This window comes from Bombina bombina, chromosome 10 (genome assembly GCF_027579735.1).
Source record: "Bombina bombina isolate aBomBom1 chromosome 10, aBomBom1.pri, whole genome shotgun sequence".
Taxonomy (NCBI): Eukaryota; Metazoa; Chordata; class Amphibia; order Anura; family Bombinatoridae; genus Bombina; species Bombina bombina.
The window spans coordinates 132,799,294-132,825,300 of NC_069508.1; the positions used below are offsets into that span (position 1 = coordinate 132,799,294).

General features: G+C 40.1%; 1 protein-coding gene across 1 annotated transcript in view; it reads right to left on the bottom strand.

Annotated features, from left to right (window-relative positions):
• Positions 1 to 26,007, bottom strand: part of AK5 (adenylate kinase 5) — an 809,863-nt gene that overhangs the window by 748,164 nt on the left and 35,692 nt on the right. Inside the window, exons 2-3 of the mRNA XM_053693336.1 lie at positions 16,996 to 17,182; positions 7,587 to 7,754 (exon numbers count right to left, since the gene is read on the bottom strand). Coding sequence (XP_053549311.1) covers positions 7,587 to 7,754; positions 16,996 to 17,182 — 355 coding nt within the window. The remainder of the gene's footprint in view (positions 1 to 7,586; positions 7,755 to 16,995; positions 17,183 to 26,007) is intronic.

Genomic DNA, 26,007 nt, shown 5'->3' on the forward strand with positions numbered 1-26,007 from the left:
AATGATGGAACTCTGAGGAATTTGTTTAAGATCTTTAGATCCAAGATTGGTCTGAAGGTTCCCTCTTTCTTGGGAACCACAAACAGATTTGAATAAAATCCCTGTCCTTGTTCCGTCCGCGGAACTGGATGGATCACTCCCATTACTAGGAGGTATTGCACACAGCTTAGGAATGCCTCTTTCTTTATCTGGTTTGCTGATAACCTTGAAAGATGAAATCTCCCTTGTGGAGGAGAAGCTTTGAAGTCCAGAAGATATCCCTGAGATATGATCTCCAACGCCCAGGGATCCTGAACATCTCTTGCCCACGCCTGGGCGAAGAGAGAAAGTCTGCCCCCCACTAGATCCGTTTCCAGATAGGGGGCCGTTCCTTCATGCTGTCTTGGGGGCAGCAGCAGGCTTTCTGGCCTGCTTGCCCTTGTTCCAGGACTGGTTAGGTTTCCAGGCCTGTCTTGAATGAGCAACAGTTCCCTCTTGTTTTGAAGCGGAGGAAGTTGATGCTGCTCCTGCCTTGAAATTTCAAAAGGCACGAAAATTAGTCTGTTTGGCCTTTGATTTGGCCCTGTCCTGAGGAAGGGTATGACCCTTGCCTCCAGTAATGTCAGCAATAATTTCCTTCAAGCCAGGCCCGAATAAGGTCTGCCCCTTGAAAGGAATGTTTAGTAATTTAGACTTTGAAGTCACGTCAGCTGACCAGGATTTAAGCCATAGCGCCCTACGCGCCTGGATGGCGAATCCGGAATTCTTAGCCGTTAGTTTAGTCAAATGAACAATGGCATCAGAAACAAATGAGCTAGCTAGCTTAAGCGTTCTAAGCTTGTCAATAATTTCATTCAATGGAGCTTTCTGGATGGCCTCTTCCAGGGCCTCAAACCAGAATGCCGCCGCAGCAGTGACAGGCGCAATGCATGCAAGGGGCTGTAAAATAAAACCTTGTTGAATAAACATTTTCTTAAGGTAACCCTCCAATTTTTTATCCATTGGATCTGAAAAAGCACAACTGTCCTCAAACGGGATAGTGGTACGCTTTGCTAAAGTAGAAACTGCTCCCTCCACCTTAGGGACCGTCTGCCATAAGTCCCGTGTAGTGGCGTCTATTGGAAACATTTTTCTAAATATAGGAGGTGGGGAAAAGGTTACACCGGGTCTATCCCACTCCTTGCTAATAATTTCTGTACGCCTTTTAGGTATAGGAAAAACGTCAGTACACACCGGCACCGCATAGTATCTATCCAGCCTACACAATTTCTCTGGAATTGCAACTGTGTTACAGTCATTCAGAGCAGCTAATACCTCCCCAAGAAATACACGGAGGTTCTCAAGCTTAAATTTAAAATTAGAAATCTCTGAATCAGGTTTCCCCGAGTCAGAGATGTCACCCACAGACTGAAGCTCTCCGTCCTCATGTTCTGCATACTGTGACGCAGTATCAGACATGGCTCTAACAGCATTTGCGCGCTCTGTATCTCTCCTAACCCCAGAGCTATCGCGCTTGCCTCTTAATTCAGGCAATCTAGATAATACCTCTGACAGGGTATTATTCATGATTGCAGCCATGTCCTGCAAGGTAATCGCTATGGGCGTCCCTGATGTAATTGGCGCCATATTAGCGTGCGTCCCCTGAGCGGGAGGCGAAGGGTCTGACACGTGGGGAGAGTTAGTCGGCATAACTTCCCCCTCAACAGAACCCCCTGGTGATAATTCTTTTATAGATAAAGACTGATCTTTACTGTTTAAGGTGAAATCAATACATTTAGTACACATTCTCCTATGGGGCTCCACCATGGCTTTCAAACATAATGAACAAGTAGGTTCCTCTGTGTCAGACATGTTTAAACAGACTAGCAATGAGACTAGCAAGCTTGGAAAACACTTTAAAACAAGTTTACAAGCAATATAAAAAACGTTACTGCGCCTTTAAGAAACACAAATTTTCCCAAATTTTGAAATAACAGTGAAAAAATGCAGTTACACTAACGAAATTTTTACAGTGTATGTAATAAGTTAGCAGAGCATTGCACCCACTTGCAAATGGATGATTAACCCCTTAATACCAAAAACGTAATAACAAATGACAAAAACGTTTTTTAAACAGTCACAACAACTGCCACAGCTCTACTGTGGCTTTTTACCTCCCTCAATACGACTTTTGAAGCCTTTTGAGCCCTTCAGAGAAGTCCTAGATCATGCAGGAAGAAGCTGGATGTCTGTGTCTGTAATTTTTGCTGTGCAAAAAAACGCTAAAATAGGCCCCTCCCACTCATATTACAACAGTGGGAAGCCTCAGGGAACTGTTTCTAGGCAAAATTCAAGCCAGCTATGTGGAAAAAAATAGGCCCCAATAAGTTTTATCACATATGTAAAAAACGATTAAACATGCCAGCAAACGTTTTAAAATACACTTTTATTTTAATATAATTTTTATTGAGATTCGATTATAGGCATGCAAACAGTTGTCATCAATATGAGAACAAAATAAAATTTACAGTGACAATTCCAGAAGAAAGATTAAAGAACTATTGTTTCTGCGGTAAAATACATATAGTGTAAACAATATTCGCCTAATAGAGTGTGTACCTCCCTAATGACACATGAGGCCACTCTTGGACCTCTTCATTACACAGGATGCAATACTAAGGGGGGCTATCTAAAATAGAAGGGGGCCGCTCTTGGGTCCCAGATTGTGAACCTCCTTTATATTTTATACATTTACAACATGCTAGTGTAAAGCTGTGTGGAAAAAGGATCAGCAACATATAGAGGATGTGAATAAAGATATTAATAGTTATATTAAATGTAGCAACTGCGCAGATCCCACTTATGTACATGCATTTATAGGAAACCCAAGTAGTTATCAAGGTTTAGGCTCTCATAGGTGTGGGTAATTAATAGGTTATCCAGGCAAATGCATGTACACAATGACACCAAGGCACCAACAACACTCAACATAGGAGGGAGCACTCTAAATAGTAGTGAAAGGTCTCTAGCATAAAACATGAATAACACTTATCTAGGAATACATAGTTGTATTTAGAGTCAGGTTTCCCCGCCAGCCAAATACAAGAGATGTCCATAGAGAAGAATAGTAGCGTCTCTGATGTCCATAGTGCATTATACATTAACAGGTTAAGGGCTGTCTAACAGTATGCACCAGTCCAGCAGGACACTATACAGTATTGCAGAGCCACAATTGTACACAAACCCTTCATAAGTGTATAAGCAGTTCCATTTGGGTATCCTTATAGGACTGTCCGGATGGTCTGGCAATCTTGGCAGTCGGCGATGAGCCCTACTCAGGCTGTTTATAGACCAGGTCTCTACCCGACTCCAGATCTCACAGCCATCAGCAAGCATGGGGCCTCAGGGCTGTAAAAAGGCCATTGCACAAGGTCGGCATCACAGGGCAATAGAAAACAGGCTTTTGCTGTATGCGTGTGGGAGATAGAGGATACTAGCACTGTGATGCCAACTGGAGTGAGCTTAGGTTTGTACAGGGGAGTGGGGTTCTGCGGTCCCTGTGTCTGCACCTCAATTAGTGTTGTCTCCCCCGATCTCCCCTTCTCGATGCAGGTCTCCGGTTCAGCTGCTGGCTCACAAGGATTCTCAGTGTGAGCCGTGGGTGCTCCTTCCAGCTTGTTGCTAGTAGCGGGGAAGTGTGAAGGTCCGCTTATCTCACTTTGGGTCTCACAGGCGTCCCCTAAGCCGTTATCATAGCTCTCTGGAAAGAGAAGCAGTGTCTGGGCCTCCGGAGTGTCGCTCCCTCTGCAGAGCTCCTCCGTAGAATTATGGTCGATATCCCACGTGGGGGCTTGGGATAGTGATGTACTTCTGCCTGACTCAGCAAATGAGGCCAGGTAGGAATTAAGCAGGGTCCCAATCTCCTTTAAGATTAGATCTGCCATCTCCACAGTTGCTTCTGAAGTATAGTAAGAGTAGTAGCAGCGCACAAATGGCACTGTGCAACGACTGAGGCCCGTAGGTGCTCAGACAGGGGGGTTTGGAAGAGGCCGCAACCTCTAGGTAAGTTCCAGTATATTGGGCAAGCCACAATCCTGCAAATCTTGGTATAAGGCAGAAGAGCAATGTCTCCTGTGTTAAATTATATATATCTCAGGCTCAGATGACAATCTGAACAGTTGGTATTATGAAGATAAGTCCAGAAAGCTAGACCAGCACTCAACATTGCGACCTATCATGGCCGCTGCCCGGAAGTCCCCCCTTAAAATACACTTTTATAAGAGTATGTATCTCTATTAATAAGCCTGATACCAGTCGCTATCACTGCATTTAAGGCTTTACTTACATTACTTCGGTATCAGCAGCATTTTCTAGCAAATTCCATCCCTAGAAAAATATTTTAACTGCACAAACCTTATTACAGGAAAACCTGCACGCTATTCCCCCTCTGAAGTTACCTCACTCCTCAGAATATGTGAGAACAGCAAAGGATCTTAGTTACTTCTGCTAAGATCATAGAAAACGCAGGCAGATTCTTCTTCTAAATACTGCCTGAGATAAACAGTACACTCCGGTACCATTTAAAAATAACAAACTTTTGATTGAAGAAATAAACTAAGTATAAAACACCACAGTCCTCTTACGACCTCCATCTTAGTTGAGAGTTGCAAGAGAATGACTGGATATGGCAGTGAGGGGAGGAGCTTCTAAACTTCTAAATGCTTGCCGTGTCCTTCATTCCATTCCACGCCCGTCAGTGGCTCAGTGCATGGAAGTAATCGGCTTAATTGTAGCGGCAATGGACATAGTGCCATTTGCGCGCCTGCATCTCAGACCGCTGCAATTATGCATGCTAAGTCAGTGGAATGGGGATTACTCAGATTTGTCCCCTCTACTAAATCTGGACAAGAGACCAGAGATTCTCTTCTCTGGTGGCTTTCTCGGGTCCATCTGTCCAAGGGTATGACCTTTTGCAGGCCAGATTGGACGATTGTAACAACAGATGCCAGCCTTCTAGGTTGGGGCGCAGTCTGGAACTCCCTGAAGGCTCAGGGATCGTGGACTCAGGAGGAGAAACTCCTCCCAATAAATATTCTGGAGTTAAGAGCAATATTCAGTGCTCTTCTAGCTTGGCCTCAGTTAGCAACACTGAGGTTCATCAGATTTCAGTCGGACAACATCACGACTGTGGCTTACATCAACCATCAAGGGGGAACCAGGAGTTCCCTAGCGATGTTAGAGGTCTCAAAGATAATTCGCTGGGCAGAGTCTCACTCTTGCAACCTGTCAGCGATCCACATCCCAGGCGTAGAGAACTGGGAGGCGGATTTTCTAAGTCGTCAGACTTTTCATCCTGGGGAGTGGGAACTCCATCCGGAGGTGTTTGCTCAACTGGTCCATCGTTGGGGCAAACCAGAACTGGATCTCATGGCATCTCGCCAGAACGCCAAGCTTCCTTGTTACGGATCCAGGTCCAGGGACCTGGGAGCAACGCTGATAGATGCTCTAGCAGCTCCTTGGTTCTTCAACCTGGCCTATGTGTTTCCACCGTTTCCTCTGCTCCCTCGACTGATTGCCAAAATCAAACAGGAGAGAGCATCAGTGATTCTGATAGCGCCTGCGTGGCCACGCAGGACCTGGTATGCAGACCTAGTGGACATGTCATCTCTTCCACCATGGACTCTGCCTCTGAGGCAGGACCTTCTAATACAAGGTCATTTCAATCATCCAAATCTAATTTCTCTGAGACTGACTGCATGGAGATTGAACGCTTGATTCTATCAAGGCGTGGCTTCTCCGAGTCAGTCATTGATACCTTAATACAGGCTCGGAAGCCTGTCACCAGGAAAATCTACCATAAGATATGGCGTAAATATCTTTATTGGTGTGAATCCAAGAGTTACTCATGGAGTAAGGTTAGGATTCCTAGGATATTGTCCTTTCTCCAAGAGGGTTTGGACAAAGGCTTATCAGCTAGTTCTTTAAAAGGACAGATCTCTGCTCTGTCTATTCTTTTGCACAAGCGTCTGGCAGAAGTTCCAGAGGTCCAGGCATTTTGTCAGGCTTTGGTTAGGATTAAGCCTGTGTTTAAAACTGTTGCTCCCCCGTGGAGCTTAAACTTGGTTCTTAAAGTTCTTCAGGGAGTTCCGTTTGAACCCCTTCATTCCATTGATATTAAACTTTTATCTTGGAAAGTTCTGTTTTTGATGGCTATTTCCTCGGCTCGAAGAGTCTCTGAGTTATCTGCCTTACATTGTGATTCTCCTTATCTGATTTTTCATTCAGACAAGGTAGTTCTGCGTACCAAACCTGGGTTTTTACCTAAGGTGGTTTCTAACAGGAATATCAATCAAGAGATTGTTGTTCCATCATTGTGTCCTAATCCTTCTTCAAAGAAGGAACGTCTTTTGCATAATCTGGACGTAGTCCGTGCCTTGAAGTTTTACTTACAGGCTACTAAAGATTTTCGTCAAACATCTGCCCTGTTTGTCGTTTACTCTGGACAGAGGAGAGGTCAAAAAGCTTCGGCAACCTCTCTCTCCTTTTGGCTTCGGAGCATAATACGCTTAGCCTATGAGACTGCTGGACAGCAGCCCCCTGAAAGGATTACAGCTCATTCTACTAGAGCTGTGGCTTCCACCTGGGCCTTTAAAAATGAGGCCTCTGTTGAACAGATTTGCAAGGCTGCGACTTGGTCTTCGCTTCACACCTTTTCAAAATTTTACAAATTTGACACTTTTGCTTCTTCTGAGGCTGTTTTTGGGAGAAAGGTTCTACAGGCAGTGGTTCCTTCCGTTTAAGTTCCTGCCTTGACCCTCCCATCATCCGTGTACTTTAGCTTTGGTATTGGTATCCCACAAGTAATGGATGATCCGTGGACTGGATACACTTAACAAGAGAAAACATAATTTATGCTTACCTGATAAATTTATTTCTCTTGTAGTGTATCCAGTCCACGGCCCGCCCTGTCCTTTTAAGGCAGGTCTAAATTTTAATTAAACTACAGTCACCACTGCACCCTATGGTTTCTCCTTTCTCGTCTTGTTTCGGTCGAATGACTGGATATGGCAGTGAGGGGAGGAGCTATATAGCAGCTCTGCTGTGGGTGATCCTCTTGCAACTTCCTGTTGGGAAGGAGAATATCCCACAAGTAATGGATGATCCGTGGACTGGATACACTTAACAAGAGAAATTACATGCTCTATCTGATTAATTAAAGTTTAATTTTGACTTGAGTGTCCCTTTAAGCTGATCTGTAGGTGTTCTCTGCTGTCACTCAGTTCTGTCTATTGAAGACACTCTCAATTGTATAATATTATGTCGCACACTACTGCCACATAGTGGCCAAAATATGAATACACTCCTGAGCCTTTGTATGCCCATGGTAAAAGAGGCCAAGTTTCAACCATAGAGATCAATAGAAAGATGTAAAATGTATTAACAGATGTAAAGTGTAATTTTTGTTGGAATTGTATCCTCTGAATTATAAAAGGTTTGTTTTTTCTTTCATGTCCCTTTAATAATAGGTTAATGCAAATCTTGTGGTTTAGATCTTAAAAAAAGAAACGTTCTTCTGACTTAGCAAACACATATTAGAAAGCAAAAACTGCCCAGCACATTTTACATACCTATGACAAGTATGATTTTTGGGTGAGGTCTTGAAGGATCAAAAACTTCATATTCTTCAATCAGTTCTGCAGTTTCCGAGAGGTCAGTGTCACTTTCAATAGAGAACTGATGAATTGGTGGTAAACGATCATAGCGACGATATGGAAAGTTACAGCTTTCTGGCAACACTGTTAAATAAAGAATAACTAACAATAGTATTTTTTTATCTACTATATTTAATAATGGCAAAAATATATCACACAGTAACAATAAAACAGAATCAACTTTAGTACATCATAACCACTGAAAAAAATGAATTGTGTTTTAAAGTGAAGGTAAATTTTGGTGAATGAAAGCCCTATTTTTAAAAATACTATTAAAAACAGGGGCACTTTCATTCATCAAAGTTTACACAGCAGCCGATTTGTTAAAAAAATTACCTATTTTTTTTTCTTTTCACAGCTAGAGCAGCTTCTCCCACCTACAGATCCTCTATTCATACGTCAGCAATGACTAATCCTGCTTCCTCCAATCGCAGCATGGCCTCAGGCAATGACTACCCTGGGGGGAAAGTTGTGATTGAAGGAAGCCAGATTAGTCATTGCTGACGTGTGAATAGAGGATCTCTAGGTGGGGGAAGCTGCTCTAGCTGGGAAAAGAAAAAAAAGGTAATTTTTGTTAACTAAACGGCTTCTTTGTAAACTTTGATGAATGAAAGTGCCCCTGTTTTTAATAGAATTTTTAAAAAACGGGCTTTCATTCACCAAAGTTTACCTTCACTTTAAGTAATAATAAAATTTCACTTTCTTGATTAATTAAAAAAAAAATACAAACTTACTAAAAAGGGCCGGTAAATACAGTAGATTTGCATAATCAACAAATGAATGATAAAAAGACAATGCAATAGCACTTTGTCAAAACTTCAAATAAGTAGTAGATTTTTTCTAACAAATCACAAATGCATATATGTATATTCTGTGAGTTCTTGCTCATCCTCAGAAGAAGCTGGTGACTCAAAAAGTGTAAATATAAAAAGACTGTGTATATTTGGTTAAAGGGACAGTCTAAATCAGAATTTGTATTGTTTAAAAAGATAGGTAATCCCTTTATTATCCATTCCCCAGTTTTGCCTAACCAACACGTTTATATTAACCCCTTAGTGACCAGACAGTTTTTCCATTTTCTTACCGTTAAGCACCAGGGCTGTTTTTAGATTTCTGCTGTGTTTTTGTTTAGCTGTAATTTTCCTCTTACTCATTTACTGTACCCACACATATTATATACCGTTTTTCTTGCCATTAAATGGAATTTCTAAAGTTACCATTATTTTCATGATATCATATAATTTGATATAAAAAAATTATAAAATATGATGAAAGAAACACACATTTTCTTAACTTTGACCCCCAAAATTTGTTAAGCATCTAAAATCATCAAAAAACACCCATTCTAAATAGTTACCCAATGTTTACCCCCCTTAACCCCTTAAAGTACCGAGCATTTCAAACTAAACTTCAACAAAAGACCAAAGCATTTTTACTATCACTCAATTTAAACAGAAATAAAGCCTATCAAAAGTATATATATATATATATATATATATATATATATATTATTATTATTTTTTTTTTAGTAGAAAACCCAATATTGATCCAGGCCCATTTTGGTATATTTCATGCCACCATTGATAAGATTCATGTGAAATCCCAGCAGATATAGGTTAATATAAATTGGAAAATTGGGACCACATCTCTGGACAAAGTTTGACAAGTCGTAAGGAGACAAGATACACCTGGTGTCTGAGAACTGACTACTCCTACACTGTGCGGCCCTTACCTCATATTGATTGAGGTAGATGAGTGTAAGTAGATACCCGAAAGGGACCAGGATTCTTGCCTCCTATATTCTTCACTTTATGAATTGACTTTGGACTTTCCAATTTATATTAACCTATATCTGCTGGGATTTCACACAAATTGTTTTAGAACCTTTAGTAATTGCTTCAGCTCTATCTGATACCACCTGCGATATATTATCACCTAATTATTGACACACTATAATCATTGTGATTTGCGTGTGTTTGTGATTTTGTGATTTTGCGCCAATCCACAAACCTCCTTTGATTTTATAATTTTCCTCTGTATTGTGTCTCTGGATTTGAGGAAATGCAGATAACACAATAGGTGGATTTTGGCAGCATATATTTTTGCTCTATAGCACTGATTTCTCAGCGCCTAGGTCACACCATTTTCTTTTTGTTCCATATATATACTGTATATATGTATGTATATATATATATATATATATATATTATATTATATTTTCTGCAGTGTAGGATCCCCCTTACCCCTCAACCACCCTGACCCCCCCCGGCAAACCGCTCTTTAAACCTCCCCCCACTAACTGTTAGGCGCCATCTTAGGCACTGGCAGCTGTCTGCCAGTACCCAGTTATCTATCTATTTATCTTTTTTTTAATTTTTAATATTATTAAAAATTATTTTTTCTGTAGTGTAGCTGCCCCCCTCATTAACCTCCCCCTCCCCTATATGCCCACCCTCAAATCCCGATCCCCCTCCACTATATGCCACCTCTCCCTCCTTTCCTCTCCTCCTCCCTCCCTCATTCCACTCACTTGCCGCTCTAACAAACATTTTTCTGTAGCGTAGTGGTCCAGGTATTGCACAATGCGTCATCAATACCAAGCCATTGTGGCAATATAGTAGAAGCTGAAGTGATCACGCTATTGAACTAAATGTAGCTCGCTTCTTCGCTTCTGGTAGCGGAAGAAAGCTACATTTAGTTCAATAGCCCGATCGGGGACGATATGATTATACAACATGCCCGCGAACCACTAAGACCTGATCAGAAGTGCCTGGAGAGAAAACAAGGTAAGTTTAACATTGGGGCTAAAATCTCAAATCTTTTAAATTTTTAAATTTTTAAAACTGTCGCTAAGATAATGTTACATAATTCTGCACTACGTGCAGAATTATCTAAAATTATTTTTTAAGTTTACTGTCCCTTTAAGCTAATATTGTGAGATCCAGCTGGAGAACATGGCTGATAATTAAACACTGAAACCATATAAATATCAGCCTATATAATTCAAGTTTTCCCATTGCTCAAATTAGTTTGAGAAAGGAGCAGGTGTAGAACACATTTTGTAAAACCACATGAGAATACATATTTTTAAAAAAATATTCTTCCTGTGTTAATTCCTCATTGTTTATTATTTATGGTGTTAAATAAAGAGCCACAAAAAGAACACTATGCCTTATTTTTTAAATCTGCAGTTCATGAAAGGACCCAAGAAGCGATATTACAAATTATTTCCTCGATTATGTCACAACCACCAGATACCTAATGTGAATACCCAATAGTAATCCTCATGAAGTACTGTACATTACATTAGTTTATCTAAGAGCAGTAGTACTGTCAGTATGTAGCGTTTTTACTAGTATAGAGGGGCAAAAAAATAGCATCTTGCCAGGGCCCACTACTGTCTTAAAGGGCAATGATACCCAAATGTTTAAAAGTGGATGTGTAAAAAGCTGACTAGAAAATATTACATGAACATCTTCATCTAAAAAGAGGAAGATATTTTACTTCAGACGCCACATCCCATTGTAAATGGTCTTTAAATATTCAATCAGGATGCTTGTCATTGGACTTGGGAAGCATACATCTGGCATGTGCAGGCACAATCACTTTATTTCCCTCCTCAGTTTAAGGCGGTTTACTATAAAGTCTTGTGAGCAAAGTGTAAACTCAGCTGATTGGCTGTTTTTTTTTCACCATGCAGATAACAGTAGCTGAAGGATAATTGCTCACAGAGCACTTACTCTATAGAAATGTTGAAGTAAAATATCTTCTTTTTTACATATGTTCTTGGCATCTTTTCACATTTATGCTGCATCACTTTCAAGTGATTTAGCATATGGGTATTATGTCCCTTTAATCTGGTTCTGTGAAGAATGGACCACACATCCCTTTAAAAATACACTTGGCTAGATTACGAGTTGTGCGTTAGGGTAAAAAAGCAGTTAAGAGGTCCTAACGCTGCTTTTTCACTACCGCTGCTGTTACTAGTCTTGAAGGTTTAGGGGCCCCGCACACTTTTTTGGCCTTACCGCAAAATGACTTACGTAAACTTTGTAAAGTCTTTTTTCTATGGGACTTCCATAGCGCCGGTATTACGAGTCTGTCTTGGGAGGCCAAAAAGTGAGCGGTACACCCTATCCCGTCAAGAGTCCTAACGCATTTAAAAGTCAGTAGTACAACACCGTAACATAAAACTCATAACTAAAGTGCTAAAAAGTACACTAACACCCATAAACTACCTATTAACCCCTAAACCGAGGCCCTCCCGCATCGCAAACACTAAAATAATTTTTTTAACCCCTAATTTGCCACTCCGGACACCGCCGCCACCTACATTATATTTATTAACCCCTAATCTGCCACCCCCAATGTCGCCGCAACCTACCTACACTTATGAACCCCTAATCTGCCGCCTCCAACGTCGCCGCCACTATAATAAACATATTAACCCCTAAACCGCTGCACTCCCGCCTCACAAACATTAGCTAAATATTATTAACCCCTAATCTGCTGTCCCAACGTAGCCGCCACTATACTAAATGTATTAACCCCTAAACCTAAGTCTAACCCTAAACCTAACACCCCCTAACTTAAATATAATTACAATAAATCTAAAGAAAACTTACTATTAATAACTAAATAATTCCTATTTAAAACTAAATACTTACCTATAAAATAAACCTTAAGCTAGCTACAATATAACTAATACTTACATTGTAGCTAGCTTAGGGTTAATTTTTTTTTACAGGCAAGTTTGTGTTTATTTTAACTAGGTAGAATAGTTACTAAATAGTTACTAACTATTTAATAACTACCTAGCTAAAATAAATACAAATTGACCTGTAAAATAAAACCTAACCTAAGTTACAACACTAACACAACACTATAATTAATAAATTAACTAAATTAACAACAATTAAATAAATTAGATTAAATTAGCTAAAGTAAAAAAAAAAAAAAAACACTAAATTACAGAAAATAATAAACAAATTACAAGATTTTTAAACTAATTACACCTAATCTAATAGCCCTATCAAAATAAAAAAGCCCCCCCAAAATAAAAAAAACCCTAGCCTAAACTAAACTATCAATAGCCCTTAAAAGGGCCTTTTGCGGGGCATTGCCCCAAAGAAATCAGCTCTTTTACCTGTAAAATTTTTTTACAAACAACCCCCCCAACAGTAAAACCCACCACCCACACAACCAACCCCCCAAACAAAATACTATCTAAAAAAACCTAAGCTCCCCATTGCCCTGAAAAGGGCATTTGGATGGGCATTGCCCTTAAAAGGGCAGTTAGCTGTTTTGCGTCCCAAAGTCCCTAACCTAAAAATAAAACCCACCCAATACACCCTTAAAAAAAATAACACTAACCCCCTGAAGATCGACTTACAGTTCTGAAGACCGGACATCCATCCTCAAGGAAGCGGCAGAAGTCTTCATTCAACCGGGCTGAAGTCCTCAACGAAGCCCGGGAGAAGTCTTCATCCAAGCCAGGCGAAGTGTCCTCCAAGTGTCCTCTTCTATCTTCATCCATCCGACGCGGAGCGGCTCCATCTTCAAGACATCCAATGTGGAGCATCCTCATCCTCCGACAACTAAAGACGAATGAAGGTTCCTTTAAGTGACGTCATCCAAGATGGCGTCCCTTAGATTCCGATTGGCTGATAGAATTCTATCAGCCAATCGGAATTAAGGTAGAAAAAATCCTATTGGCTGATGCAATTAGCCAATAGGATTGAGCTCGCATTCTATTGGCTGTTCCAATCAGCCAATAGAATGTGAGCTCAATCCTATTGGCTGATTGGATCAGCCAATAGGATTGAACCTCAATCCTATTGGCTGATTGCATCAGCCAATAGGATTTTTTCTACCTTAATTCCGATTGGCTGATAGAATTCTATCAGCCAATCGGAATCTAAGGGACGCCATCTTGGATGACGTCACTTAAAGGAACCTTCATTCAGTAAGAAGTCTCCGGATGAAGAGGATGCTCCACGTTGGATGTCTTGAAGATGGAGCCGCTCCGCGTCGGATGGATGAAGAATAGAAGATGCCGTCTGGATGAAGACTTCTGCCTGTCTGGAGGACCACTTAGCCCGGCTTGGATGAAGACTTCTCCTGGCTCGTTGAGGACTTCGGCCCGGTTGGATGAAGACTTCTGCTGCTTCCTTGAGGATGGATGTCAGGTCTTCAGAACTGTAAGTCGATCTTCAGGGGGTTAGTGTTAGTTGTTTTAAGGGTGTATTGGGTGGGTTTTATTTTTAGGTTAGGGACTTTGGGGGCGCAAAAGAGCTAACTGCTCTTTTAAGGGCAATGCCCATCCAAATGCCCTTTTCAGGGCAATGGGGAGCTTAGGTTTTTTTAGTTAGTATTTTATTTGGGGGGTTGGTTGTGTGGGTGGTGGGTTTTACTGTTGGGGGGGTTGTTTGTATTTTTTTTTACAGGTAAAAGAGCTGATTTCTTTGGGGCAATGCCCCGCAAAAAGCCCTTTTAAGGGCTATTGATAGTTTAGTTTAGGCTAGGGTTTTTTTTTATTTTGGGGGGCTTTTTTATTTTGATAGGGCTATTAGATTAGGTGTAATTAGTTTAAAAATCTTGTAATTTGTTTATTATTTTCTGAAATTTTGTGGTGTTTTTTTTACTTTAGCTAATTTAATTTATTTAATTATAGTGTAGTGTTAGGTGTTAGTGTAACTTAGGTTAGGTTTTATTTTACAGGTCAATTTGTATTTATTTTAGCTAGGTAGTTATTAAATAGTTAATAACTATTTAGTAACTATTCTACCTAATTAAAATAAATACAAACTTGCCTGTAAAATAAAAATAAACCCTAAGCTAGATACAATGTAACTATGAGTTATATTGTAGCTATCTTAGGGTTTATTTTATAGGTAATTATTTAGTTTTAAATAGGAATTATTTAGTTATTAATAGTAAGTTTTCTTTAGATTTATTGTAATTATATTTAAGTTATGGGGTGTTAGGGTTAGGATTAGACTTAGGTTTAGGGGTTAATACATTTAGTATAGTGGCGGCAACGTTGGGGCGGCAGATTAGGGGTTAATAAATGTAGGTAGGTGGCGGCAATGTTAGGGACAGCAGATTAGGGGTTAATAATATTTAACTAATGTTTGCGAGGTGGGAGTGCAGCGGTTTAGGTTTTCTTTAGATTTATTGTAATTATATTTAAGTTATGGGGTGTTAGGGTTAGGATTAGACTTAGGTTTAGGGGTTAATACATTTAGTATAGTGGCAGCAACGTTGGGGCGGCAGATTAGGGGTTAAAAAATGTAGGTAGGTGGCCGCAATGTTAGGGACGGCAGATTAGGGGTTAATAATATTTAACTAATGTTTGCGAGGTGGGAGTGCAGCGGTTTAGGGGTTAATATGTTTATTATAGTTGCAGTGACGTTGGGGGTGGCAGATTAGGGGTTAATAAGTGTAGGTAGGTTGTGGCAACATTGGGGGCGGCAGATTAGGGGTTAATAAATATAATGTAGGTGTCGGCGATGTTGGGGGCAGCAGATTAGGGGTTCATAAGTATAATGTAGGTGGCGGCGGTGTCCGGAGCGGCAGATTAAGGGTTAATAAATATAATTGAGGTGTCGGCGATGTAGGGGGCGTCAGATTAGGGGTTAATAAGTGTAAGATTAGGGGTGTTTAGACTCGGGGTTCATGTTAGGGTGTTAGGTGTAAACATAAAATGTGTTTCCCCATAGGAATCAATGGGGTTACGTTAAGGAGCTTTAAGCTGCTTTTTTGCAGGTGTTAAACTTTTTCTCAGCCGGCTCTCCCCGTTGATTCCTATGGGGAAATCGTGCATGAGCACGTACGACCAGCTCACCGCTGACTTAAGCAGCGCTGGTACTGGAGTGCGGTAATGAGCAAAATTTCGCTCAAAGCTCACTTTTGCCTAATAACGCCGAGTTTATAAAAACCTGTAATACCAGCGCTGTAGGTAAGTGAGCGGTGAGACAAAACTGCTCGTTAGCACCACATAGCCTCTAACGCAAAACTCGTAATCTAGGTGACTATTTTTTATAGTCTTTGTAAGAAAGTTTCAGCTCACAGTAAATCTTTTTGATGATCAACCAGATCTACTTTTTTTAAGGAATTGATAGTTTGATGTCTACAAAACTTTGCAGTCACATTTTTGGGTATAATACAAGATATGAGCCTATCAAAGAACTAAAAAGCACAAAAATGGGTGGAATTTGGGTGTTGAAAAACGATAAACAACAAACACAATGTTAATTTGTTTAAAAAAATATTCAGATTTAACTTAAATGTTATTCTATAGCAACACAACAGAAATGTCTTGTAATTACAAGGTGTTTACTGTCCCTTTAAGCGTTTAAGCTGTCCATTTGATCTTTTTAAAACTTGCATATCGGTATTAAATTGTGTATAGTAGGGTGGTATAAAATAATATAAGAAGCACCTAAAAAAGGCTGACGTGAAGTATTAGTGCAAAATGTTAAAAGTGCAAATTGATGTGATGTTATACAACTATACAGTTATACAATTATTTATTATGCAATACACATTATAAAAACATTATTCAAAACAAGGCTAAAGACATGGATCCATGTAAATACAGTCAAGATAGTATATAACTTCGAGAGAGTATATAACTCAATCAACAATATGTAGGATAATATATGTAGCTACAATCTGTGTAGAAAGCATAAACAAGTGAAAAGTTTAATGGTAGTAAAGTCCTTTAGAAATGTGAATGATGAGAAATCCTGTAGTTGGGTAGCTCTCCCAGAAAAAATGTGGAAATATGCAAAAGTAAAGTAGCAAAAAATTGTTATAAAGTTGAAAATATAAAAACATAAAAAAAGAAATAAAAATTAAAAATAAGAATAAAAATAATGAAGGAAGTGGTCATTTCTAAAGGACTTTACTACCATTGAACTTTTCACTTTTATATACTTTCTACACAGATTGTAGCTACATATATTATCCTCCATATTCTTGATTGAGTTATATATTCTCTCAAAGTTATATACTACATTGACTGTATTTACATGGATCCATGTTTTTAGCCTTGTTTTTATAATGTGTATTGTATAATAAATAATTGTATAACATCACATCAATTTGCACTTTTAACATTTTGCACCTGTACAGCACCTACGTCTTTTTTAGGCGCTCCTTATATTATTTTATGCTATTTCATTCTCCAAGGGTTAGCAAGGTACCCTCTATAAGGAGCTACAGGTGCTTAAACAGAACGCTGGGTTAAACTTTTTTTCTTTTATAGAAGGGTGGTAATTATATAGAGCTGGACTATCCAAATGAATTAGTCATACATTACCATTTCGGAAAAACGACCTTCTACTTTGTCCACCATTGAGAGGAGGTAGGTTTCTTTTGTCTGGACCTACAAATGAGTCCCATCGTGCTTTTTCAGACCCTCCCAATTCTTTCACTTTTTGTAAACAATTTTCCAAGTAATCAACTGGATCATCTGGTCTGTTATACATTAGTCCATTCAAAAGTCCCTGTAAAAAAAATGTAAATATTCAGTGAGAAGCATCTACCAGACTTTACATATGCATTGTATTTATCGATTAGCCACTGCCATCACTTGTTTTTGTAATATTACCAAAGGGAAATAACAAAGATACAGCAAATCAATAAGAATTATCAAAAAAACAAAACAAGATAATGCGCTTGTGACTAAGACAACTAAAAAATATGGCCTGTGTTGTTCATCTATTTTTATAGAATCCAATTAGAATACTTGTTAGCTGTTTTAAACAACGAGATAAGCAAAGTAAATCAAATCTGAGAACAAATTACTACAGAATGGTGTAATAAAAACAAACTTATTTATAATGCTGTTGATAGATTTTTAAACCATTTTTTTCTCAACACTCTAAAGGCTTTTTTAAAGAACTTGTTTAATAAGTCACAAATCAAAAATTCATTACAAAACACAGTTAAAATACAGTATAATATATAGGGAGTAACATATTCAGGTTCCGCAAACAAGTTAGATATGTAAGGTTACATTCTGTGCTATTTATCTTTAGAATACACTATAGACAATCTTATATTCTGGTTTAAGTACCCTTGACTGTTGAGCTTAGCTATTCAGAAACTACACAGAGGTTGTTCAGGCTCTTAAAGGGACAGTCTACTTGAATATAGATAATCCCTTTATTACTCACAAGGCGATAAGCCTGTCCAGAGGGAAGTCTATGTTTAAAAAATACAAACCCCCAACCTAAAGTTACAAAAAAAAGTAAAATTACAGAAAAAAATAAACAAAGCTATCAAAAATAAAAAAAATTGGGGGGAACTTCCGGGAAGCGGCCATGACAGGTCGCACTTCTGCAAGCTGCTCCAGCCATCTAGCATAATCCCCTCAATATCACCCTTTACATGCAGCATCTGACCCAGAGCCTAACATACTGTATACCTGCTAAAGGAAATCTATCTAACGAGACTAATTTTATTGGAATGGCTGCTGGCTTCAGTGCCCGGAGCTTCATCTGAAGTTTGTGGCCTTCAACACCAGCCATGTGAAATATATACCCCCCGGCAGGGCGCCTTTGGCCCTGTCGTTAAGCAGTACTACGTGTGCTTCCTACTATTGAAGTCATGTAAGCACCGGGAGTACAATTATTAATCTTTTGGTACTAGCGCAAAACACCCAGTAGGGAAGTCGCACTTCTAACTACCTAATGGAGTCTAATTATGCCGCACTATACAACCAGCTTAAGGTCCTCCTGGATGAACATTTTCTGCGTCTTACAAATACATTAGACGCAGCTTGGGACCATGAGAACTACACAGAGCGATACCTCTGCACCGATAACTTAGAGATCAACTTGTATGAGCCAACGGATAGAAACAAGTGAGCGGTTATAGCAGAGCAATCCGATGGTTCCCTTGCAAGCAAGTGTCCTTCAAAAAGAACCCTCACGGCAACCTGTCTAGCCCGCAGAGTGGAGTCTGGTGTAACAAGTCTACCTTGGTTTGCTCACTCTTCTTCTGTCCCGCACCCGGATCCCGGGACAGCTTTGGACTCTCACTATCTGAATGGACAAGGGGATCAGCGCATCGACATTCAATATACCGCTGCGATCCTGCAGCTAGAGGGGCCGATGTTGGATCGAAACAAGAGGTCACCTATTACAACCCCGATCCCACTTACAGCCCGCTTTAGACTCAGTCCCATGGGGGATATCAGCTGGTGGTGTTCTGATTCTCAAGTTTACATATACCCACCATATGGCTTCTTGTGTTATAAAACCGGTGTGGACTAGACATCACTATACGGATGGACAGGGCTGGTGAGTTGTGAATTTTCAAAGCCCCCCTATTTGGACAGATCATTCAAGCCCTACAAACTTTCATGAACATGTTTTGGACTTTCTATGAGAAATAGGCTAAACCCTATCAGTTTCTGTGTTGTTAGATTACATTTTACTCTATTTTATTGCATGCAGCTTACATAATGTTTATTTGCATTCTCTATGTCCATTTAAGCTTTAGACTAAATAGGATAGCTATAGCAATCAACTACTGTTCCTTGTATATATAGTTGCAGGTTGGTTTATTATTGCAAAAAGAAAAAAGACAAAGACGATTGCTGTGTCCCACTGTTTATCCTAGTCTCTATTTTTGGTACGTGAATTAAGGCCCTGCATTGAAATCCTGCCATTCCCTGCTTTTCTGTCATCTTACACCAAGTCTCTCTTTTTGGTAAGTGAATTAAGGCCCTGCATTGAAATCCTGCCATTCCCTGCTTTTTTATCATTTTACTCCAAGTCTCTCTGTGTATATGTATATTGAGCAATTGAATTTAGGCTGTTAAAATTAAGTCCTGCATTTTTTGTAATGCTTTTTCCCAATGTCTCAATTCTAATGTCTAGTTAATTGCCATGTGATGCTCACTCCTTATCAATACTTGCTATAACTCTAAAATTTATAGTTTTCTTATGTCACAGTTTTAACCCCCTCCAAATTTTATTGTCTGTTTACTTAACTCATCTCACCCTGACCAGATTCTAACATTCCAATTGGCCTTACCAACTGTCTTTGATTAGCAATTAAGTAAATTTAGTGGACTCAGCTGACTGCCCTACCTGTATATATTTCAGACTAGTTAGGGGATGTGCATTGCACAGGGGTGTGTGCATTGGTAACAGGGCTGTGTACTTTATAACAATAGCATATGTTCACATTTTCAAAGTGAACATTTTATAAGTGAGGCATCAATTTTTAAGAATTATACAATAATTGAACAAGGATTGGGCAAGGGGCAAGACACAAGGCAAGTACTCTTGTAATACTGTGTTTTATGTATCTCATTGTATGCTTTTGCAAGTGCTGCTGTAACACTGTGTCTTATGTGTTTACTTGGTTCCCACTTTCAGAATAATGCTCAATATCTTCATACTCCTTTTTGCTACCTCTTGTCTCTATAACAAACTACATTACTCACTTACTCCTTCTCCCTCTCCACCTGCACTGTTCATTAGCCCATCTCTCTTATACTCCCCTTACTTTTGTACTCATGAACTCTACTTATTCCTAAATACTCTCTCTCCCCCCTGCACTTCAGTTAAACAACAGTCTCATTACTACAAATCTGCTTCTCATCTCATGTCACTCTCCCTCTTGCTCATACTAGCTGCTGGTGACATCTCCCCTAATCCTGGTCCCTCACCACCTCCTAACCTTTCACATCCTTGTGTGCCTTTCAATAGACTTCATAAACTAAACTCTGGTAACCTTAATCGCATTCCTATAACATCTAAAAAACCCTCCCCCTTCACTTGTGCACTCTGGAGCTCTGTTTGCAACAAGTTAACTTCTATCCATGATCTCTTTATCCCCCACTCTCTTAACCTTCTGGCTCTTACAGAAACCTGGCTCTCTACTTCAGACACAGCATCCACTGCTGCACTGTCACATGGGGGGTCTCCATTTCAGCCACACTCCTAGGTCTGGCAATAGACAAGGAGGTGGTGTCGGTATTTTACTTTCCTCTCGGTGCACCTTCCAACAAATTCAGCCCTTCTCTTCACTCACATTTTCTTCATTTGAAGCACACATGATTTGGTTATTCTCTCCCCTCTCTATACGTGTTGCAGTCATATACCGCCCCCCCTGGCTCCCCAACTCAATTTTTAGATCACTTTGCTGCCTGGCTTCCTTATTTCCTTTCCTCAGACACCCCTGCCCTCATTCTTGGCGACTTCAACATCCCCCTTAACAATCCCACTGCCTCTTCTGCTAAACAACTTCTGCAACTCACTTCCTCTTTCGGTCTGTCACAATGGACTGATTCTCCCACTCACAAAGACGGTCACTCCCTTGATCTGATCTTTAGCTATCGATGCACTCTCTCAAACTTCTCAAACTCCCCTTTTTCTCTTTCTGACCACCATCTCCTTACCTGCAACATATCATCCCTTCCTACAACTCTCCCACCTTCTACTCCTCACATCAAACTTCACAGAAGCATTAGGTCTTTAGATCAGCAACAACTTGCTAATTCCCTTCAACCGCTCCTCTCATCCTTCTCCTCCTTTTCCTGCCCTGAACAATCTATCTGCCACTATAATTCCACCCTTATATCCGTCCTTGACAATCTCGCCCCTCTTACCACTGCTAGGAAATCACACACTCATCCCCAGATGTTCCCGTACTGCTGAACAAATTCATCTTGAACTCCTACTACTCTGCCCTTAATCTCCACAAGCAACACTACTTCTCTACTCTTATCTCTAATCTTTCTTCAAACCCAAACCCAAAACGTCTGCTCTCCACTTTCAATACTCTCCTCCGCCCTCCCCCACTTCCTAATACAACTTCTCTGTCAGCTCAAGACATTGCCAGTCACTTCATTAACAAAATTGATTCCATCAGACATGAAATCAGCTCTCAACACAATTCCATTCTCTCCCCCCCTCAAATACTTTCACTCATCCACAACCCTCATAATCTGAAACTTAGTTCATTCTCTCCTGTTACTGAGGACGAAGTTTCAGCACTTATATTGTTCTCTCGCCTCACTACCTGTCCCCCTTGACCCTATCCCCTCACAGCTGCTCCCCTCTCTCTCTGCTACCCTTACCCCTATACTAACACACATTTTCAACCTCTCCCTCAGTACTGGTACATTTCCCTCATCAATGAAACATGCACTGGTCACACCTATCCTCAAAAAACCTTCCCTTGATCCTACCTCCCCATCCAACTACCGCCCAATTTCCCTCCTCCCTCTTGCTTCAAAGCTTCTCGAAAAACTAGTATATGCATGCCTATCCCATTTCCTTACGTTAAACTCCCTTCTTGACCCGCTGCAATCTGGATTTCGTCCCTATCACTCCACAGAGACAGCTATTGTTAAGGTCACCAACGACCTACTTACAGCTAAATCAAAAGGCCACTTCTCTCTGCTTATTCTCCTTGATCTGTCTGCAGCCTTTGACACTGTCGACCACCCTCTTTTGCTCCAAACCCTCCAATCCTTCGGCATCTGTGACACAGCCCTTTCGTGGCTCTCTTCCTACCTGTCAAACCGTACCTTCAGTGTAGCCTTCTCTGGGGCCTCCTCTGCCCCGTCACCACTTTCTGTTGGAGTACCGCAAGGCTCTGTCCTCGGTCCCCTTCTTTTCTCAATCTATACGTCATCACTAGGTTCCCTTATTAAGTCCCACGGTTTCCAATATCATTTGTATGCCGATGACACCCAAATCTACTTCTCTGCACCAGAACTATCTCCTTCCTTGCTAACCCGTGTCACTAACTGTCTTTCTCACATCTCTTCCTGGATGTCCTCTCACTACCTCAAGCTAAATCTCTCCAAAACTGAGCTCCTCATTTTCCCCCCTTCTTCCAAAATCTCCACCCCCAATATCTCTATAACTGTCGACAACTCCATCATTACCCCTACCCCGCATGCCCGATGTCTCGGGGTTACATTTGACTCAGATCTTTCCTTCACTCCTCACATTCAGTCCTTGGCTACAGCCTGCCGTTTCCACCTTAAAACATCTCTAAAATTAGACACTTCCTTACACAAGACACAACTAAGATTTTAATCCACTCTCTCATTCTTTCCCCCCTTGATTACTGCAACTCTGTCCTCTCTGGTCTCCCCACCTGCTGCCTAGCTCCTTTACAATCCATAATGAATGCCTCTGCCAGACTCATCTTCCTTACACGTCGCTCTTCATCTGCTGCGCCTCTCTGCCAATCCCTTCACTGGCTTCCTCTTGCCTCTAGGATCAAACACAAAACTCTCACTCTTACATACAAAGCCCTCAACTGCACTGCTCCCCCTACATCTCAGACCTTGTCTCCAGATACTCTCCCTCCCGTCCCCTTCGCTCTGCTCATGACCTCCTACTCTCCTCCTCTCTTGTCACCTCATCACACTCCCGTTTACAGGACTTCTCCAGACTGGCTCCCATCTTGTGGAACTCTCTGCCTCGCTCCACAAGACTCTCTTCTAGTTTTAAAAGCTTCAAGTGCTCCCTAAAGACTCTACTGTTCAGGGACGCATACAACCTACGCTGACCTTTCCTATTACCAGTTCCTCTCCTCCACTGCAATCCCCTGAACCCTCTTAGCATGTAAGCCTAAGAGTCCAGCTGTTTGTAGATCACCTTCTTAAGAGCTGAGTACAACAGTGCAACTCTTGGCAGGGCCCTCTACCCTATAATTGTTTTATTGTACTCCCCCTTTGTTTATAGCGCTACAGAATCTGTTGGCGCTCTACAAATAACCGATAATAATAATAATAATTCTCATTTGGTGTGAGAGATATCAAAAAATGTGTGTACGGGGACTTAGGTGCTGTACACTGAAAGAGGCAAACTAGAATAATCAATTGCGAACAACAATTGAAAGAGTGTACATATTTAGCACTCAACAGCAATTAGAAGGTAAATGGCCATGGATACCTAGGTAAAAAGGCCCAGGAAAAGGCGAATTAAAACTTAACTTTTATTGGTTTTATCAAATAATAAAAAAGAAGGGTAGTTAAAATTCCAACCAGTGTGAAGATGGGAGAATGCAACTCCTAGGGAGAATTGTCTGGACAGTATATGGTATGCTCTCCAAGTTATGTACACTCTAGGAGGGGGTGAAGTATTACTAAGTGCACATTCACTATTTTCAAGTTTAATTTGTGTAAATAATGTGTATCCCGATGTACTAACACAAGTAACTTTTAGTGTGTATTCATTCTGGTGTGTTCAGATAGTTGTAGGATATTTCAGAGCATCATATTTATGTTCAAGACTCTGACACTATAATACCCAATAGGGACATTTCAATTGGGGCTCTCTACATATTAGTATTATCACTCACCCTCTCGATATAAGAGGATCTCACCCGAATAGGGGGTTCTTGTATTTTGAAAGTGATATAATCCCAAAACCATGGGCCATATCCTAGATTTTTATATACGCATATAATTATATATACTTCACCCCCTCCTAGAGTGTACATAACTTGGACAGCATACCATATACTGGCCAGACAATTCTCCCTAGGAGTTGCATTCTCCCATCTTCACACTGGTTGGAATTTTAAATACCCTTCTTTTTTATTATTTGATAAAACCAATAAAAGTTAAGTTTTAATTCGCCTTTTCCTGGGCCTTTTTACCTAGGTATCCATGGCCATTTACCTTCTAATTGCTGTTGAGTGCTAAATATGTACACTCTTTCAATTGTTGTTCGCAATTGATTATTCTGGTTTATTATTGCTCCTGTTAGAGTGATTTAATATGAGAGGGACAGCAGAAAACAAAGCAAAGGATATATTTCTCCAATATAGATTTATGCTGGTTATGGTAACTGAAGCTGAGCGCACACTTGTAGGTTAAGTGTAACTCTTATATCTCTGCTGGCTTGATGCTCACTACTGACACTTACTAAATCTCAAGCTACTTAACGAAACTAAAAACTAACCTAATATGTATTTGCAAGATAAACATGTATTTTCTTCCTTTACTTGGTGACAAGAGTTATGCCATGGTTATTGCTCATTTCAATCTCCCCAGCTGCATGCATGTGAAATTGTTCTTTTTCTTTGCTCTTCATTGTTCAGTTCTGGGGTCTTGCTGTCTGCGGCCAAGATGGCGGGATCCTTATACTTGAGATATAGACTGGGGACTTGCATTTGGATAATCTTTTTACCAAGCTGCTTCAACTTACCTTCACTACAGAATTTGTGTACAGTTCTATTGTCTTATTTTTTTGCTATTGATAGCTATTCCTATCCGCACACATAGCACTTACTACACAATCTATAGTGCAATTCCTAACTAGATTAAAGTGCTATACTGCCCCGTTACCTAAAGCATATCTCCTATCAACTTATAGCTTGCAATATATAGAAGTATGCTCTTTATAAATTATTGATTACTATCATAATTCACGACAATGGTTGTATCTCTCAGTTCAGCCCTATATATTATGAAACATATGTACCCTTCTTTAATCTTTCTTTTTGCTAAACGGTAGGACGCGGAAGTGGCGTTCATGGTATGAGTTATAATATACCTGTAACCCTTGACTCCTTTGGTAAACTAATTTCTATAGTCAAAAAATGATACTTTTTCCCTATATAATCAATATACAGCTAGTATAAAAAGGTGAAAAAAAAAAAGGTTCTTCATTTAGGGTCCATCAGTGGCCCTTCAACATCACTGTTTATCCACTTTATTTTATGTTCCTTGCAATCCTGCGGTCCATGAGTGACCGCTTAAATCATTTGGTGGATATTTTGTTAGAGCAACACCCATTGTTTTTATTGTGAATGTAAATTGTCATTTATCTATACTGTGCATCTATTAGATATTGTTTTTGGAAACCTACTCTGTGTCCGTTTATTTTATCGTACAAAATGTAATGATTATTTACTAATAGTTTGTTGTGTAAAGAATATCAATAAAAAAAAAAAAATTAAACTAATACCCCTATAAAAATAAAAAATCCCCCTGAAAATAAAAACACCTCTTAATCTAATAGTAAACTACCAATAGCCCTTAAAAGGGTCTTTTGTAGGGCATTGCCCTAAGTTAAACAGCTCTTTTACATTTAAACATTACTAAATCCCTCCTAACAGGTGGCGCGGAGGTGTGGCGCGGAGCGGAGGTGCGGAGCTGTCTTCCTCAATGCGTGGATCCTCAGTGGCGGTCCTTAGCGGCGGCGGTCCTCTGAGGTGGGGAGGCTCCTCTCCATCCGATGTCCTTCATACACTGAAGGTTGAATGCAAGGTACCACATTCAATTTGTTCAAATCAGCCAATAAGATTTCAGTAGCTCTCATCCTATTGGCTGTTAAAAATCCTA